At 35.9% G+C, this 20,831-nt stretch overlaps 2 protein-coding genes across 2 annotated transcripts; both read left to right on the top strand.

Annotated features, from left to right (window-relative positions):
• Window positions 1–235: 235 nt before the first annotated feature.
• On the top strand, window positions 236–1,096 carry LOC116033329 (protein FAR1-RELATED SEQUENCE 3-like). Its single transcript, XM_031276083.1, has one exon. The coding sequence runs from the start codon at window positions 236–238 to the stop codon at window positions 1,094–1,096; it is 861 nt and encodes a 286-aa protein (XP_031131943.1).
• A 3,579-nt stretch (window positions 1,097–4,675) lies between these two features.
• On the top strand, window positions 4,676–9,016 carry LOC116032740 (protein NTM1-like 9). Its single transcript, XM_031275445.1, has 8 exons — window positions 4,676–5,029; window positions 5,764–6,068; window positions 6,554–6,802; window positions 6,977–7,246; window positions 7,495–7,812; window positions 7,928–7,967; window positions 8,074–8,297; window positions 8,522–9,016. The coding sequence occupies exons 1-8, from the start codon at window positions 4,864–4,866 to the stop codon at window positions 8,816–8,818; spliced, it is 1,869 nt and encodes a 622-aa protein (XP_031131305.1). The 5' UTR covers window positions 4,676–4,863; the 3' UTR covers window positions 8,819–9,016.
• Window positions 9,017–20,831: the final 11,815 nt, after the last annotated feature.

Genomic DNA, 20,831 nt, shown 5'->3' with positions numbered 1-20,831 from the left:
CAAGCTAGTATCCGTTCCATTCACTGGAGTGGACCACCGTAGGAGATGCATTACATTCGGAGCGGGACTACTAGCTAAAGAGGATATTAGATCATATGAATGGCTATTGAATAGTTTCAAAACTGCAATGGGGACCACCCCAACATGTGCTATAACATACCAAGACCCGGCTTTGAAGGTGGCATTGCCAAATATCATGCCAACAACTAAGCACCGATTCTGTATGTGACACATTATGACAAAGGTGGGAGACAAGGCTGGGATTGAATTGGCCAAGAACCTGGAGTTTAGAAAGGCTCTTAACAGTGCAGTTTGGGATGAGACATTGACTATTGAAGAATTCGAAAGCAAACGGCAAAAGGTAATGGAAGATTACAACCTCGTTAATCATCGGTGGTTTGCACAGCTGTATGAGGCGTGTGCTTCATGGATACCCGCGTACTTCAACGACATATTTATGACAGGACTACTCAAAACAACCTCTTGTTCCGAAGCAGAAAATAGCTATTTTGGTAGCTTTACGAACAACTACTGCACCCTGGTTGAATTCTTCATGCAATTCAACAGCGCCATAGAGGAGCAACGATATAAACAAGCTAAATTGAGTGCGGAGTGTGAAGGATCCTTCCCTGAAACAAAAACGCCTTTACCCATTAAGCACCAAGCAACAACATTGTACACCACTAACATGTTCTACGAATTCCAAACAGAGCTTTGGGAAGGTAGCTTTAACCACCATATCACGGCTAGGAGTAACACACGTGACGAGTGGACATACACAGTGCTTGAAAAAGGAGGTAAACCGTTTGAGGTAACAAGACATAAAGATGTTGAGAAAACAGATTGCATGTGCATGAAATTCACCCGGTTGAGCATCTTTTGTAGACATGTGTTATTAGTTTTCAAGACAGAAGAAATGGAAGAAATACCAGGACAATATATTGTTACTCGATGGACAAGAGACACGTGTACAAGGCCAGTGCACGATATTTGGTGGGCAAAACATAACAACATCCAAGCAGAGAATGAGGCAAGATCCGTTGCCAATCAACTTTGGAATGAATTTTACACCTGCATGGGTCTAGTAAATGGTTGACAAGACAAGATGGTGGATATGCTAACAACGCTACAACAACTAAAAAAGCAGTTCCAGATGTCCAAACAGCACACACACCAATCTCCCACCACCGAAACCACACTAGAATCCATTTTGGGAACAAGAAAACCTGGAGAGATACGGATAAAACCACCCAAGGTTGCAAACAACAAGGGTCGTGGAAAAAGACTCAAAAGCAACAAGGAAAAAACAATCGAGAAGACAAAAAATAAACCAAGGACGTGTGCAACATGCGGTGGACCAGGACATGACAACACCCTCCATATACAAGATTGAAAACCAAGTTAACTGATGGAGAATGAAAACACAAAAGCAACCACACCTCAAGAGGAGTAGCAAGCACGGGGTCATCCAAATTACCATCAACACCGACATCGGATACCACACCATGAGAGAGGGAGACACTGCCCCCACCACCCAGAACGACATTTGCAGAAGCCATCTCACCATCAGCACCAACATCAGTATTCCCTGGACAAACACCTTATTTTAAAGCGAGTTCAAAAAAAAAAGGGGAAGATTAAAAACACATACACATGATAACACTGCCTACAGTGATGCACGCACTAACATATGCTACATCACACACCGAAATAGGCCAATAAATCGGAAATATTTTAATTTTCACACACCCCCGACACAACGCATAAATGAGGAACTACCAAAACCCAAACACATATACAACAACTAACAGGAAAAAAATGGTTAAAGGAGACACACCTCTAGAGGAGTAACCAAATTTAAATCACCGGGATTAACATCCACACCCAATCCTGGAACCACAACTTCAGCGTTGGGCTCAATCACGCTCACCCCCGGACAACCAACCACAGAACCCACCTCACCATCAACAGAACCATCACCATTCCCATGCTCAACACCCTATGTAACAAAAAAATAAATAAATTAAATAATGAACAAACACAACAAAGAAAAAAAGAAAAACAATTGTACAAGGGACTCACCAAGTTTATACATTCAGTCCGAACACAATCTGTTGACCCGTAGTCACGGGCAATATCATCATCAGCTCCCCGCACAGCATCATTGAAGTCTTGGGTTAACCCTAAACTAAAAGAAGGCACATCCATCAGCTCATTGCGCTCAGAAATAGCACGCTCAATATCTTCAGTCGCCCTAAGATTTTCAGGATTACTCCATAACATATCCTCACGCTGGGAGAAAGTCGGCTGACTAGGTTGAATACCATCACGAGCCGAGGAAGAGGGTTGTTGTTTAACACCTACAAGGAGCTGAATTGCATCACACATCTAGTGACACAGCTCCCCACCAAAATCTCCCTCACGTGCGTACTTAAACAACTTGGACAACTGAAGGATAGATCTCGCCAGAACAGTGGTATGCTCCACAACCATTTCATCAATAGTCTACAAAACCAAACCAATAACAAAAACCAGTCAAAAGAAGACCCCTAATATGCACACACCCAAGCCCCATAGTGCATACCACATAATGGACCTATATCCACATGCGCACACACCCACACCACCCGTGTGCTCACACAACAAATAAGCTATGCACACACAGATACACCCATGTGCACCAACAACATAGAGTTACATGCTCACGAGCAAGACCTAGGCTTGAACAAACACCACCACCTTCTTCAGTAGCCTGGGTGGGGGTGGGGGGAGGCACCACCCCCACCCATAGGACCACTATCAACATTTCGTGGCTCAATGACACCACGCCCAAAACCACCCAACTGAATCTCCGATAGCTCATGCCAATCTAGTAACTCCGACGACCACCCACGAAAACCCGGGACCAACCTCGGGATCGGCCGAGCCAAATGCATGACTCGGTCCACATAAAATTATTGCAAAGAAACTAAACAATGAGTAGAAATAAATACAGACGCACGCGATCAATAAATGGACATAATAAAGAAAAAAAATAAAGTAGCAGAAAGAAATAAAAGTAAATAAGTGGCACCATACCGCGACAAACTCAGCAGGCCCTACAAAAACCTTATGAGCACCAGACTTCCACGCCACCTGAGTCTCAACTAACGAATCAACCACAAGCTTGCACCAATTTAAATCGCGAAGTCGTGCAACATTATCAAAGTGGTGGAAATACATCTGGTTGGCATAACCATTACACATACAGGAAACTAACGTAGACAGCACCAACATACATAAATGACGCCTAAACCAAAGGTCCCCATCAACACGACCCACCATCACAGTTGAAATCTCCGACGGTGTGACCATATGCCTCGTCTTCTCAAATTTACCCCTCCACTTTTTCAACAAGTTACTAACATCAAGCCTATCACGCTTCACTATATCAATATGACCACGAGGAAATCCAAGCACTAGCTCGACATCCTGCTCCTCCAAAGCCAACGACCTATCACCTCCCAAACAATGGACCTCATCTGGTCATCAAAGTTGGACAACAACCAATGCACTATGCAATAGTTATTGAAAATTTGCATTATTTATAAGTTTAATAACAACAACAACAACAACAATGGACATTTTGGACTTTATACTACTTATTCCCTTTCAATTCCATGTATACCAAACATTGGAATTGAAATTCCTAATAATTTTATTCCTGCAAACCAAACACTGAAATTTAAACTTCCATTTTATTCCAACATTATTCATTTTCCATGGAATAGCAATTCCTTTCCCACCTAATTCCTTCCCTCCAACCAGACGCCCCGTTATGGTTTGTGAAATTATTATTAATATTTTTTCGATATTTTGGTAATCGACATAATTGACGGTCAGTTGTAACATTTAATTTGGTCGGTTATTACAGTAAAAAAGTTTAATCGGTTTTTTGGTCAATTATGTAACCGACGACCATTTGTTGACCCCTAATTGATTCTACACAATTGCTTCATCACGTCAACTAACTTAATAAGGAAAAATATCTATTTTTAATTTTAATAAGGAAAATATTTATTTTTAATTTTGAACACCGTGCCAGCAAGATTACCGAATATTTTTAATTTTGAACGCCGTGCCAGCAAGATTACCGTATTTTAATTTGAACGCCGTGCCAGCAAGATTACCGAAAATAACCGGTTAATGAGGAGAGTCACAAGTTTTTTTTGTTTTTTTTTTTAATTTTTTATGCTAAATAATTCAATTACAAAATTTTCAAGTTTAGTGTTCAACCAGATGAAGCACAAAGAGCCAATATCGCCCCCACTGAGATTCGAACCCACCCTTTCTTATGTGGGGTGCAACCAGGTGCCACCAAACAGCAATGTCTTTGGCCATTAACATGGATAGTTAAGTAGTCTATTTGACATTTTATCATGCCATTTTTATTTTTAATGAAACTTGTAATATTATTTTTTGAATATATAAATGTTACTATTTATTTAAAATTAGTAAATTAAATAAAAAAAATTGAGTGAACTTTAACAAATTTAAATACAGGTAAGATGCATAAAATTGGACGAAAAGAATATAAAAAAGTCTCATACCAAAGTATTTTTAAAAAATAAGAAAAATAAATAGTGTAGTTTAGTGTACGGTATGTGAAGACCGGAAGAAGCAGTGGTAAAAGGAAACGTGCACGGTGCACACAAGCAGCTCGGTTGTGTGGGGCCATCGTCACCATTACCATTACTACTATCACTTTCCATTCCATGGAGTAATCCGAAATTGGGGAAAGCGGAAAGGAGTTGAATTTTAGGGGTTAGGGTTTTCTTTTTCCTTTTTTAATAATCTGGTGAGACCCAGAGAAGTAAAGCGGGAATGAGTGGGGTGTCGATGGACGCTTTGCCGTTGGGGTTCAGGTTCCGGCCGACGGACCAGGAGCTCATTTCTCATTACCTCCGCCGTAAGATCAATGGCCGCCATTCCGAGGTGCAGGTCATTCCTGAAGTCGACGTCTGCAAGTGGGAGCCCTGGGATTTACCGAGTTCGTCTCTATCTCTTCACTTTCTGTGTGTGTATATATATGTTTATATATGTTTGTTTGGCTCTTTATACTATGTAGATACGAATAAATATATATTCATATGTGAAATGGAATATGTGTGTGTGTGTAATACTGATTCGATTCCTTCAACTGCCTTAGCATATCTTCTTCTTCAATTTCACCTGAGAATCTACTTTTCTTTCTTCTTTATTTATCATTTTCAAAATTTTTGCCTTCCAAAAAGTGGGACGAGGGAGACGGATTGTACAGGAGAAGGGGAACCTAGAACCATGAAAGGAAATATGAATCTGGAATCTGTTCTGTTTTATTGCGGCAGTTTATTACTGGTTTTGCATTTTTTAAAAAGATAATTGGACGTTAAAATTATTTTCTTCGGTGTATCCATTCATCGGAACTCAGAAGCATTGCATTCGGAGTATCTTCGGACTCCTTTCCAGAAAACTGAAGATCAGTAACTTTTGGACTTTCATTCCAACCTTCATATTACATTTTTAAAAGAAGTTATTCTGGAATCTGAGTGCCAAATTTTTTACTCTGTATTTGATATCAATGAATTGTTTTATGGAGTATTATTTATTGTTTATACAGAGTAGTATTTATCAATCCGAGAAAGATTACAAAATCTAAAGATTTGTCTAAATAGACAGTATATCTGTAGTTTGCATGCAGTGTGCTCAAAACCACAAATGAATGTTCGTGTTTGTTGTTGATAGGTTTGTCGGTTATAAAGACAGATGATCCAGAATGGTTCTTCTTTTGCCCGCTGGATAGGAAGTATCCTAATGGTACTAGGTGCAACAGAGCCACAGAAGCTGGTTACTGGAAGGCCACAGGCAAAGACAGGGCTATTAAGATTCGTAAGTCCACTGGTTCTGATCAGTCAAATATCCCATTAATTGGCATAAAGAAGACTCTGGTGTTCTACAAGGGTCGTGCTCCAAAAGGCGAACGTACAAATTGGATAATGCATGAATATCGTGCCACTGAACCAGACCTTGATGGCACTCACCCTGGCCAGGTTATAATTCTTGTTCCTAATAATCAACTTGGTATTATCATTTTTTTTTACCCATGCCTTTTTACTAGCTATTTGAACATCTATATCTGTTTTAATTTGAAATAATTTAGTTAATTTTTAAATTAGAATTTGAGTTTGCATTCTAATGGTACTTTGATTGCTACTTAGTTGGGTTTTTAGAAATGCCTGATTTTGTCAATAACCATATAAAGATGTGTGAGAGCTGGTTAACTAGCAATTCTGCTGATTATTTGACCGTCTCTATATTTATTTACTTCATCATCATCATTATTATTTTAGAAATACCAACTAGCTTTTCTGTTTGCCGGATTTTTGGTTTATATTACTTATATACATGCAAGTTCTTATAATCTGCAGTCACTTTCTTCTATGTGTCTCTAGCTGTGATAGCGCACTGGTGTTATTCCTTTTTCCTTGTGCTTGTAATAATTACTGCTTGGAACTCCTTTTATGATACTGTGTAGGGAGCTTTTGTCCTTTGTCGCTTGTTCCATAAGTCTGATGACAAAAAATGTGATGAAGCTGAGCCTAGTGGCTCATCCCCTGCTACAAATAAATCCTCTCCTGATGATGTATCATCGAATCTTTTCCAAGAAGCAGCACTTCTAGACAGGCAACCAGAAAAAGCTAATGCATCCTCTATTGTTATGTTGCCTGTTGAAAGCCGCATGTCAGATGCTGTAGAGCACTCAACAGAAGAAATAAAAAATGAGGTGGGAAGATGAGATTATTTCTATACTTGTCAGAATGCTTAATTCTTCAAAATTTTTATGTTTTTGTCTTCAGAAATAAAAAAATGAGGTGGGAAGGTGAGATTATTTCTATACTTTTCAATAATGATGAATTCTTTAAGATTTTTATGTTTTTGTCTTCACTGTTTGCTGTAGGCACCAGTGGGAGTAGACATGATGTTCAATGAATCTAAGCATGAGTCCGATAGTTGCACTGATATAGGTCTTCACATAAGTTCTCCATTTCCTGATGACTTTGGAAATGATCACAATGGGCTAGATTTTCAAGATGGAACATGTGAACAAGATGTTTCCCTGTCAGAGCTCCTGGGACACTTTCAGGGTCATGAAAACTACTCTTCAGAGGAGACAACATGCCAGAATAACTTGTCTTCTGAACGCTTGATTCTTCAGGACACACTATTGGTAATTTGAGTCATTTGACATCTATTGCTTATCGTACCTTTTTTTTTAGTATTTCTTGTTTTACTGTATCACTCTGTTTTTCTTGGCTGCAATCTGCTGTTAGCTTTAACTCCTTTAAGGTACTTCTAAAATGGAAAAGTAGCTTTCTGAAACACAATTGCATTGATTTGCTTCTAAAACTAAATTTGAGTTTTGTGCTCCCTTATTCTAATGCTTATATTAACCTTATGGGCATGGACTTCTTGCAGGAGCAAACATCTCCTGCACCCTTTCAGACTCAAGTGCCACCAAATGATCCAGACTCCATATTGCATACAGATGATACACACACCCATACAAATCCTGTTGGCCATGCAAGTGATGTTGCAGGCGGGTCTGGGTTAAGGATTCGGACACGTAAACGACAAAATAGACCGACTTCAGGAAACATTATCACCCGAGGCACTGCCCCAAGGAGAATTCATCTGTCGTTGGAACAGGAACCAATTTCTGTTAGTTCTGCTAATGTGGCTGAGGCAGGAAGTTTTGGCAGTGAAGTGCATGAAGTACAATCACTCGTGGCAGAGGTAAGCTTAAGGCTGAATTTTTCCTTAGTATTGCCTTTTAAACTTTATCTATAAATGAATCCAATTCCCTGAGATCCACCCCGTGCCTTTTCCCTTGATGTCATGTTCTTTGCAGGTTCAAGCATCTCCCATATCCTTCAAAACTAAGGCATCAGGTAATCCCTACTGCCCAGATACTGATCTTTATGATCATTCCATTCAAGAGAGGGCTTTGCCAATCTTAACCCTATTGATTAATCTTATGTTAAATTTGTTTAACAGAAGAATCATATGGGGATAATAGTGCCACCAACCACCGCACTACAGTAGATGGTGAAACTGTCACAAAGGTTTGGATGCCTCAGCTATTTAACCAAGCAAGCTCAGAGCACAATGTGAGCCAGGTAAGTGCTGCAAAGAGAATTTTGCAGATGGAACAAGTAACTGTGTCGGTTAGTTCTGGAAAAGCAGGCATAGGACATGGAAGAAGAGCTGTAATAGGGGAGGTAAGATTAAATGTCAGCTTTCTAAATCAGTTTTGTTTTGTGTACTGCTTTTGAAATTTTTCTTAAAACTCGAGGAATTCCAAATGAAGACATGGCGTTTAACAACTCGTGGGTGTTTGCTTATTGCTAAGAACTTCTCAAAATGTGTTGTGTAGGCATATATTTTTCTGGAAATAGAAAACAAATTTCTTTCATCTTGGTAAAATCTGTCACATTGCATGCAGGCCCATGAAGGCAAGGAATGCACTTCAAGTACTGATGAGGGTGAGATTCCCAGTTCAAGCACTGGGAGCAGGGAGACCACTCAAGAACATGATACAACAGCTCGCTTACTATCCAAACAGGGCAGTAATCACCACCTCTCAAAGATTGGGTTCTCTTTCTCATCACTTGTCTCACCTGTTCTCTGTGGGCTCAGCTTCTCAAGATTATATGCTGTCAGCATATATGTAATAGTAGCCGTGTCAATATTCTGTGTTATGATCTGGAAGTACCCTAGCAAATCTGTAGTGCAAAGATAAACATGTGCAGCTAGTCTTTGTTATTCAGTAGATTGCTGTAAGTTGCATGAAGTCTTGTAAATAGAATAAACACATTAGTCCCATACCTCCATCTAGGCCAGCACACTTGGTGCTGTATTGAGGAATATTATTAAGCTTTAGAAACATGAAATTTTTGTCCTTGCTTTAAAATTAGAAAAACATGTTATTTTACTACCATAGTTATCATCGTTTTTTATCTAACAAAACTGGTTGTCCAAACCAAGAAGGCCACCAAATAGCTTCCACGGAAGTTGAATTTGAAACCTTATGATTAGAGTTGATTCCTATCTATTGCAGGTGAGTGGTTCACCACTTCATTCACCTTGTAAGGTGAATCACCGACATAAAGTACATTTTTTATAAATTTATTTTTTGAAAATACATTATTTGAATACTGAAGGTTCATCATAATAATGAACATTCAGTATATAAATAATATATTTTTAATATATTTAAAATGAACATTTATTCATGGTTCACAGTATAATTTGTGATTGTGTATACACAAGAAGGTGAATTGGGCTTGGATGGAGCAGCCCAAGCCAGATTGAACTAGAGAAATGTTAGTCGTGGCGGGTAACGAAAGGAGGGGAAGGTATGGCGTAAAAAAAGCAGGCAGGCGGGCAGGCTTTTACCGAGAGAGCAGGAGCAGGAGCTGAGGGTGAGGAGTAGTTGTTGTTGTTGCAAAGGCGATAGGCGATAGGGGGACCTCTGACCAATTTGACATATCTTGTGTTGTGTTGTAACTCTCCCATCTGTCCATACACTGCATTCTACAGTAACTACACTACAAAGTACAAACCATCCCCTTGGGTCCACCCACCCACACCAACTACAATACATACATATCCTCCAACTGTAATAAATATACACATTTTATATCCTAAGGTCACCACTCACCACTCTAAATTTTATCCACTCTCTTAGTTGATCCCGTCGTACGTGGTCTTTTTATTATGCGATTTACTTTTTCTGTATGCTTTGAAAATACATACTATACCATGATACCATCGAGTAATAGCTGCATGTATATATTTACCTCCCCATGTATAAAGTGTGGACACATCTATCTTGAGAAATCAAAGGTTAAGGTCTTATCATTACTAAACTTTCAAATTTGTAATAATTATAAAATGGACCACTCTTAAAAGTTTTTTAATAATTATAAAATTGACCATGTGTTTTATTTTTCTTACTAAAATCCTCAATCATTAATGAACCATAGCTGAGAACAAGGTCATCTCGCGAAAAGTGAGGACTGATCTCAGTCGTCTATCGGGATTTATCAATGGTTGAGGGTTTTAGTAAAAAAAAAAAAAGCGAGATTAATTTTATAATTATTACAAACTTTCAAATGTGTAATATTTTAAAAATGAACCTCACGCATTTTCTCTTTATTTTCCAGCAACTTCAAGTGATGATCTACCTAGATATCACTTTTCAAATGAGAGCATGTTCACTTGAAGGTTGAAGCCCCCTCCCCCCCTCCCGCCCAACGCACACAAACACACACATATATAGTTGCGTTCAAATGAGAACCAACCTTCCCATGCAAACCTGCGAACTTACGAAGGAATGTCCCGTGAATTCTACATGAATGCACAACACGCCACCAACACGGTGCATTCATGTAATAATTTTGGTGCATTCATGTAGTAGTTGCAGAGCTGAAATAGTTGATGTACATTAATGTAATATTTACCGTGCATTCCTTCAGTTTTCAGTTTCGCACCGAACAAGACTATATATATAATTTTCGTTCTATGGAGCTATGGCAAGACGTGTGAATGTGTGATTCTGCTCAATCAGGTAGAATACGGTATTTTACACTGACAATTGTATTGTCCATGACCTTTTAGGGTATGGTTCAAATCTATAATAAATTCTTGGATTGGAATATGAATTGCTATTTCAAGTGTCATATTTGATATAAGGTATTAAATGAATACTAGTCAATCAATATTGCATGATTGAATAAATGACCAATGAAAAAAGTAGTAAAATCATAAAGAGAACATAAAGAGAAAAGAACAACTGAGAAATAATCAATATATCATAAACAAATTAAAGAAGAAATGTAAAACTATAAAGAATTTGTAATTGTACAAAAAATAAGCCTAATGCACATGCTATTACATTTAACGACACTAACAATTTAGGCGAAAAGAAAAAGAAAGGTAAAATTAGAAGTGTACAGTAAAGTATGATATATAAGTTAATACTTCAATTGATTATACCAATTACATTTAAAAAAAAAATAAAGTCAAACAATAATTTCTATAATTAATAGTTATTTTAATAATAAAGGGCATGCATGCAGCATGCTTAATAATAATAATAGTAATAAAAGCCATGTTATATATATTCCCTTACAAAACTTGATCAATACCTTTCATGCCATTAATAATGTATGCGTTAGACATATATGATTATTACATGGATATTTTATAGAATCATATTAAAGTCCACTATATCACAAAATATATACACTGCCGATGTTTGAACCTTGGTATTTTCTTCCAAATACTATTTACTGAACCAGTGAGCTAAACCTGGTGTAATAATGAATTTTCCCTTCTTATATTAATATTTGAGTATAATTCTTTTTTTTTTTTTGGGTGACAAGTGAAACCTACACCCACCATCCGAGGGTGTACTGTGTACTAGGTAAACATCGCATTGTGACCCTAACCGGCAAAAGATCACAAAGAAGTAAATTAGTCTAGGCTATTCATAGTTGACTTGCTTAAACCAAGAGGACTAATAGGTTGTTCCTACTCAGAGTTAAACTTGAACCTTATGGTTACTAAATCATCAATTTGATTGGGTTAGTTGCCCCAATATTTGGAACCTTATGGTTTATTAGACCAAATGGGTCAAACTCTCCTTAGCTTTAGTGATCGAAAGGTTAAGTGTGGATATAATAGCCGTGACCCAACAAATACCCTAATTCAAATCTTCAATGTGAAATGATCTCAGCCCTGGAGTGAAAAATCAAACACTCAAATCGTGCATTAAATACATCTCGTGATTTACTTTCTATCACAATACTAGGACCACGATGAGGGAAGTATGTCACATAGACGGACTTAACGGTGCATAAATGCAAATGTCACTGTTACATTTTATTTTAGTTTTCTATAAAAGATTAGTATTGTTATTGAGAGCAAACAAAAGGAAAAAAAAAAAATCATAGATGGAATTGTTAGGGTATAGGCTTATAGCATTAGGAGGTATGTGGTGTTGTAGCAATCCCTCATCAGCAACGTCCTGTTGCTGTCAACCCTACCACCCCAGTCCCACATCATTGGGGGACGATGCATGCAGTAGCTACATTCATCTATAGATATATGCATCTATCTCTCCATATATATGTGTGCGTACGTACCTATGCATACATTTCGCTATATATAACAAAGTCAGTTGTGGCGTTTAATGTTATGGGATCTGCTGCATGCGGCATCATCATGTCATATATATGCTTTGTTCGCATTGTCACTGTTCTGCTTATCTCTCCTCAATTCTATCCCCTTTCTTTGTTTCAACTCCCTTTTATCCATTCAATTCCCACAACTTTAACACTATATTTGTACGGATTGAATTGGATTGGATTAGAGTATATATTAATAATTCTCATTTTACATATGTTTATACACATACACTACTACCTGATACTAATTGTCAGATCAAACACTTAGCAGCATGTCAAAAGTTATATATAACTAATAATACGTGAAGACACAACTTTATTTTTTTTTTATACTTGTGTAGCAATCAATGCCGTCATGCTTTAATAGGACTTATCTTTCAAAGTCTTCACCCAAAAAATATGACTCTTTTTAAATCACTCGATTGAACTTATAATAGCACGACTTCCCCAAGAAGTACCCATCAACCCGGCCTTTCCTACTTCCTAGGTTACCCCTAGCTTCCATATGACAACACTAAACGAGCAGATAACTCTTACTCTGCTAGTTTTTTCCTCAAACACATTAGTCAGGTCAAATCGCTTAATGAAAACACTAACGTTTTCTTACTTAATTAAACTCAAAGGAGAAGTACTATTCAAATTTAAGTATCACCAAATAATCTCTTACCTAGTAAATGTGAAACCATATTGTATCATTTTATGGCAAACTTTATGGTGAGGTGATGGGATTAATTTCAACTATACATACATGAAGCTAAGGTGGTCCAATTACTATTACTATTGTTGTCGGCCTGCTGGTCCGTAAGTTACTTTGAACTTAAAAGTAGTCCATCAACACCAATTCTGCACCATGCTATTGGTTGGCCGGCAACACACTTAAATGGATCATATCCCCATGTTGTACTTCTTCTCTTTTATGATACATACTCACTATGCATTCATATATCTTCTTTTTTTCTTCATTTAATTTCTTTTCAACTATTTTGTAATAGTTTCTACTTTCTAGCTTAGCTTGCTATATCATCCTTAAATGACAAGAGTGGTTAGCTTGGTTATGTTCGTAATAACTTCCCTTTTACAGCTCATACATTATATGAGTCAAAATATCATTATTGCTTCTCATTATATTTATATTTCTAGATACAAAAGAAATTAAAATTTTTTAAATGGAATTTATATAAATTTAGATGCCCAAGTAACCCACCAACATTATTAGAAAAAATAAGGTTGTAACCCAATACTAGGAGAATATGAAATATTAATAATGATATTCATTATATGTTGTCATTATTTAATTTATACATGAATTTATTTATTTTTATATATGAAGGCTAGGTACTTCAACTATAGACTGAGAGAGCAAGAATGCGACTAACCAATTATGAATTGTGTGGGGAATCATAGCATGCTATTACAACAAATAACAATGTCATTAGCAAGAGATCTTTGATAAAAGGGTACGGTGAGTCGCTTATAAGACAGCATCACAAATCTTTTTCCGTGAGAGGGGTATGGTCGCGTTTAGAAATATAATACTTATGATAAAAAAAATATTACTAATTAGGGATAAATTAATTGTTACTTATGAGAGAAAATGTTATACTTTTGATGTAAAATGTAATACTATTTTTAAATCAAAATGTAATATTTAGGCATTAATAAAGAGTTACTTATCAGAAAAAGTGCAATACTAATTAGGGATAAATTAATTGATTATTACTTATAAGGAAAAAGTAATACTTATGTAGAAAAATATAATACTAATAATAGATAATTAAATTGGTTATATTACTTATAAGTAAGGAAAAATGTAATACTTATTAGGAAAAATGTGATACTTTTTGAAGAAAAATATACTCATTAATACTTTTAAATTAAAATGTAATATTTAGGGGTTGGAGAGTTACTTACAAAGGAAACTATAAATCTATAATACTTATGAAAGAAAGTGTAATACTTATGAAAAATCCTATCTGTCTCACGGATAAAGATTCATGAGATTGTCTCACGAGAGATTTAATTTTTCCTCGATAAAATAGTGCTAAATTCTTAATTAAAAAAACACAATTTTATTAATGACATAGTCACATAGTAAGTGGTTAATGAGAACAACTCTTATGTAAAAGTGAGGACTGCTCACAACCATCCATCAATGTTCATTAATGGTTTAGAGTATTTCAGCAACTTTCCACCGTTACTTATCCAAATTGATAAATCACATAAGTTTTCACTTGTTTACATGGAAACATGTTGTAACCTGAACCTTAATGTGTGCAGTGTGTGTTCAAATAAAAATAACGAACCCTTATGTAAAAAGTAAAATCTAATCTCAATCGTCTATCAAGATTCATTAACCATTTATGTTTTAGTAAATAAAAACGGTGTTAATTTTATACTTGTTACAAAATTTGTAACATTAATAAAACTAAACCCTATAATTTGTTTATTTTTAAACGAACATCAACTATTAATCTAATTCAAATAAATAGATCAAATTAGTCTTCACATTTTACGTGTGTACCTCCAACCCCTATATAATAAAACAAGATGGTAAGGTGGAAATTAAAAGACATGAATGAACAAACTCCCCAAGAATGCAAATGCCTGTCATTATTGCTACTCTCAAGTACACATAAAAATACATATATATAAACTGATAAACATGCTAAGCCTATATGTAGGGTGGGGACTGCCTAAGCTGCTAAAGGACTGATCTGATGAATTGGTTTAATTTTTACCACTCCACCCAACCACTGTTGCAAGCTAAGCTAGCTAAGCTCCTACTATATATATATTTCACCCTTCATTTATTAGGTTTAAGGTAATTACTCTCCCTACTAACAACATTCTTTCTTACAACCACTCATTTAGTAACTTTTTCTTTTCCTTAATTTCACCCTCTTCACTGTCCTTAATTAATTCCCCCTCACATATATATATTACCTTAAATTAATGTTATCATCCATCACTTGTCACCTCTCTCCCTATATAGTAATTAATTCAAGCTTCAATTCTGTGGTATCCTTAATTGCAATTAACTTTTAATTAATTAGGTAGGCTGTTAAAACGGCAGTGATAATGATGATGATCATAGCTACCTTATTAGAGTCTATGGATGAGTAGGTTAGTATAATGTTTGAACAACTCATGTCTTTCAGCATGTGACTTTGCGGTCTTGCTTGCATTATTAATTATGTGATTAATTAGTTATTAGTGTGTTGTTGGTACGTACATTAATTATTATTAGGTTAAAAATGGCGTCAACAAACAACTACAACTGCACGAGTCCCGTGTTAATTAAGAATAATTTAAATTGGATCCTTGATTTGTATTGGTAGTTTGACATCATGTGAGTTGGTTCAACACTTTCCTTTGTTTGATCCTTGTGTCCAAACGGATTTGTCCCATTTTCAAAACATAAGAACAATGCGAGATTATGGAGTGACGACTATATGGTTTAAGTAATTTTTTTCACGGATTAAAATAGTCTGAAGACAAAAGTTGGAATAATTAAATTTGCCATGTAAAGCCATTTTTTTAGTACTACTGACTCTGTTACAATGTAGTATATGTTCATAACTACTTTCTCAATCTACTGAAGCACAAAGAGTCAATACTGCCCCAAACGGTGCTTGAACCCATTTAAATACATCAAAAGGTAATTTTGTTTTGAAATAAATAATGTTATTTGTGAATAGTTTGAAGTTTAAAGTACAAATCAAGTTATGAACAAGCTAATTATTAAGTTATCACACGTCTACTTAATTGGTTCAACTCTTACAAAGTTGGACTCATAAAACTCCACTTTGAGGAAACAAACTCTATGTATCTCACCCAACATCAATTATTTTGTCTAAAAGCCAATATATATGTATAAACCAAATGAAAACACATTATAATCAGTCTCGGTCATTCAAGCTTACAAAATTTCGAGAGACCATCAGAGGACTTAGACTCGAACCCTTTTGTTGATATTGTGGCCGAACATGGTTACAATGCCCAAATCTCTATAGTCTGTGCTATTATGGTCACCATTTATATTTCTAAGAAAAACAAAGGACCGATCGATTGTTAATGAAGTAGCAGGATTAACTTTATTTTGAATTGATTAATCAATAGTTGGGGACATACAATAAGATTAAGTAGTAGGTACTAGTTGTAGTTGTTAAGAAAGGGGAGCAATAATTAAGCAAGCAGAGGGGAGGGGATTGTACTATGAATCAGAAGTAGGAAAAAGAAAGGGAACCAAGCTGCCCTGACAGTTTCCTAACTACGTGAAAACTCTGCAGATCGCACCCAAGGTTTCGTTACATTTGTCTGCCCTAAACCCAGCGAACACAGCAGCCATCCCCACACCCCCCCCCCCCNAATTAAAAAAACACAATTTTATTAATGACATAGTCACATAGTAAGTGGTTAATGAGAACAACTCTTATGTAAAAGTGAGGACTGCTCACAACCATCCATCAATGTTCATTAATGGTTTAGAGTATTTCAGCAACTTTCCACCGTTACTTATCCAAATTGATAAATCACATAAGTTTTCACTTGTTTACATGGAAACATGTTGTAACCTGAACCTTAATGTGTGCAGTGTGTGTTCAAATAAAAATAACGAACCCTTATGTAAAAAGTAAAATCTAATCTCAATCGTCTATCAAGATTCATTAACCATTTATGTTTTAGTAAATAAAAACGGTGTTAATTTTATACTTGTTACAAAATTTGTAACATTAATAAAACTAAACCCTATAATTTGTTTATTTTTAAACGAACATCAACTATTAATCTAATTCAAATAAATAGATCAAATTAGTCTTCACATTTTACGTGTGTACCTCCAACCCCTATATAATAAAACAAGATGGTAAGGTGGAAATTAAAAGACATGAATGAACAAACTCCCCAAGAATGCAAATGCCTGTCATTATTGCTACTCTCAAGTACACATAAAAATACATATATATAAACTGATAAACATGCTAAGCCTATATGTAGGGTGGGGACTGCCTAAGCTGCTAAAGGACTGATCTGATGAATTGGTTTAATTTTTACCACTCCACCCAACCACTGTTGCAAGCTAAGCTAGCTAAGCTCCTACTATATATATATTTCACCCTTCATTTATTAGGTTTAAGGTAATTACTCTCCCTACTAACAACATTCTTTCTTACAACCACTCATTTAGTAACTTTTTCTTTTCCTTAATTTCACCCTCTTCACTGTCCTTAATTAATTCCCCCTCACATATATATATTACCTTAAATTAATGTTATCATCCATCACTTGTCACCTCTCTCCCTATATAGTAATTAATTCAAGCTTCAATTCTGTGGTATCCTTAATTGCAATTAACTTTTAATTAATTAGGTAGGCTGTTAAAACGGCAGTGATAATGATGATGATCATAGCTACCTTATTAGAGTCTATGGATGAGTAGGTTAGTATAATGTTTGAACAACTCATGTCTTTCAGCATGTGACTTTGCGGTCTTGCTTGCATTATTAATTATGTGATTAATTAGTTATTAGTGTGTTGTTGGTACGTACATTAATTATTATTAGGTTAAAAATGGCGTCAACAAACAACTACAACTGCACGAGTCCCGTGTTAATTAAGAATAATTTAAATTGGATCCTTGATTTGTATTGGTAGTTTGACATCATGTGAGTTGGTTCAACACTTTCCTTTGTTTGATCCTTGTGTCCAAACGGATTTGTCCCATTTTCAAAACATAAGAACAATGCGAGATTATGGAGTGACGACTATATGGTTTAAGTAATTTTTTTCACGGATTAAAATAGTCTGAAGACAAAAGTTGGAATAATTAAATTTGCCATGTAAAGCCATTTTTTTAGTACTACTGACTCTGTTACAATGTAGTATATGTTCATAACTACTTTCTCAATCTACTGAAGCACAAAGAGTCAATACTGCCCCAAACGGTGCTTGAACCCATTTAAATACATCAAAAGGTAATTTTGTTTTGAAATAAATAATGTTATTTGTGAATAGTTTGAAGTTTAAAGTACAAATCAAGTTATGAACAAGCTAATTATTAAGTTATCACACGTCTACTTAATTGGTTCAACTCTTACAAAGTTGGACTCATAAAACTCCACTTTGAGGAAACAAACTCTATGTATCTCACCCAACATCAATTATTTTGTCTAAAAGCCAATATATATGTATAAACCAAATGAAAACACATTATAATCAGTCTCGGTCATTCAAGCTTACAAAATTTCGAGAGACCATCAGAGGACTTAGACTCGAACCCTTTTGTTGATATTGTGGCCGAACATGGTTACAATGCCCAAATCTCTATAGTCTGTGCTATTATGGTCACCATTTATATTTCTAAGAAAAACAAAGGACCGATCGATTGTTAATGAAGTAGCAGGATTAACTTTATTTTGAATTGATTAATCAATAGTTGGGGACATACAATAAGATTAAGTAGTAGGTACTAGTTGTAGTTGTTAAGAAAGGGGAGCAATAATTAAGCAAGCAGAGGGGAGGGGATTGTACTATGAATCAGAAGTAGGAAAAAGAAAGGGAACCAAGCTGCCCTGACAGTTTCCTAACTACGTGAAAACTCTGCAGATCGCACCCAAGGTTTCGTTACATTTGTCTGCCCTAAACCCAGCGAACACAGCAGCCATCCCCACCCCCCCCCCCCCACCTACCCCTCCTACATATATATATATACACACACACGCATACGCTGATCAATATTTATTTAAATATATATAAAATAAATAAATGTAATTAAGTAGCTAGCTAGCTGGCTTGCTGGCTTGGCTAAGCGAGCTAGAAAGCAACCTAGAGTTACTGTGGGTGGAGCCTAGATGCTAGCTATATGCATGTAAATATATGTAAAAGACGAGTGTGTAGACTCAGGCTTGGTCCCCGTCTAGAGTCTTAGTCATCATGCTATTACTATTATGACCCTATGGTACTTCAGCCCACCATGCTGCTCTTATATGTGTGTATATTGTATTTATAGGAAGCTAGATAGAGATAGAGATAGAGAGAGAAACCCAATGCACAGTTATACATACACTAGCTAGAGAGACATATATACATACACACATACATAGTTATATGAGAATGAATCCATCCATTGGTCTGACACTGAATCATTCATCACACTACCCTAGCTTCATAATTTTAACAGCAACCACGCAGCAGTTTCACTCCCAAGTGAAAAGCTAAAAGGTAAACAATGGCAAATGTGCAGGAACCAACTTTTGCGCAATCCTCAACCCCTAAAAACTCATCATTTTTAGGTTCAATAATAGATAACATATTCGAGTAATTTTAGTCGAGTTAGCCAAAGAGTTGATTTAATAAATTTGATTTTCTTGATTTGAACCAATCAATATTATAGAAACTCTAAACTGGTTTACATCATTGTAATCCTTTACTAGTTAGGGTTACAAAAACACCTTGAGATAGTTGGTAAATGACCTTTGTTAGCTAGAGTCACAAGGTAAATGAACTATTAATGCAACTGATATCAAAGAATCATAGTACCCTTATATGTGTGCAGTGGGTTATGATTCAAATTAAAGATGAGTCAGGTCTTTTTCAAGCTCAGTAAGAATCGGATTTTGCTGGTAGTGCAATTACGTTAGGTTGCAATTATTGGTCTCAGCTCTCCACATAGAATCTCGTAGCGTCTCAATCACATCTATATCGAGAACTTGTATCATAATTTAAGAAAAATCAAGCTAACCCCGTAACGGATATATATAACTTAACTTGTGGTGTTTGTAGTATTCTATATTGTGGTTGATTCAGTTCTAGCTGAATTTGGGATAAGGGTGATCATGTCTCCCAATTTGGGCATGCAGTGTCTTTTTCCGGGGGATCAAAACCGGCACCATCCATAGAATGAACCAATAATACAACTAACGTTAAACAATTACAATGTATGTGTCCTTCAGTTTGGAGAGAACAAATGTTTACAATTATTTGAGTTATCAAAGGTAGCACAGACTGGCCAGCCATCGACCATTGGATCAAGGTGCAACATGCATAATATATAGTAGAATATATGTAAGCATGTATTGATCAGAGTGAGGAGTCTTGGTAGCTGATGAATACTTGAATTTCTTGCAGCTATATATGCTAGCTACTTAGATTTGTTTTCCAGTCACCATTTCCATTACATACATATGTTAAAATCCATTCGAAATATGTCTTAAAGTTGAAAAAATCTAAACATTTTATGGAATACGGGTGCGTCTACTAACAGGAGAAATTCTTTAATTTTTATGAAGGAATATAAAAAACTGAAAACGAAAAACACAAAATGAAAATAGATAAATAAATTTAACCTTGAGATTTTCACGTTCTATTTACTTTAATTTACACACAAACTCCCTTAATTAACTCGCAAAATTGAATGAAAACCTAATTTGGAGTTCACATGTATGGCATGTGTGTGCATACACACACAAAGTCACAAACGCAGATACATCCTCACACAACATTATTCTGTATCAATTTAATATAATACTTTAAGAGTACTAAAGTCAAATGATCACATCTCAA

The sequence above is a fragment of the Ipomoea triloba genome, chromosome 10 (genome assembly GCF_003576645.1).
Source record: "Ipomoea triloba cultivar NCNSP0323 chromosome 10, ASM357664v1".
NCBI classification, from domain to species: Eukaryota; Viridiplantae; Streptophyta; class Magnoliopsida; order Solanales; family Convolvulaceae; genus Ipomoea; species Ipomoea triloba.
Note: the sequence above shows the minus strand (reverse complement) of the source record. Positions and strands in the feature narration are given on the sequence as shown.

What these genes read in the sequence shown, in the direction of transcription:
- LOC116033329 (XM_031276083.1), top strand. Translation starts at nt 236, where the DNA reads ATGACAAAGGTGGGAGACAAGGCTGGGATTGAATTGGCCAAGAACCTG.
- LOC116032740 (XM_031275445.1), top strand. Translation starts at nt 4,864, where the DNA reads ATGAGTGGGGTGTCGATGGACGCTTTGCCGTTGGGGTTCAGGTTCCGG. An exon ending in TTCTTCAGGACACACTATTG is followed by an intron (nt 7,247 to 7,494) that starts GTAATTTGAGTC and finishes GACTTCTTGCAG; the next exon opens with GAGCAAACATCTCCTGCACC. An exon ending in GAAGAGCTGTAATAGGGGAG is followed by an intron (nt 8,298 to 8,521) that starts GTAAGATTAAAT and finishes CATTGCATGCAG; the next exon opens with GCCCATGAAGGCAAGGAATG.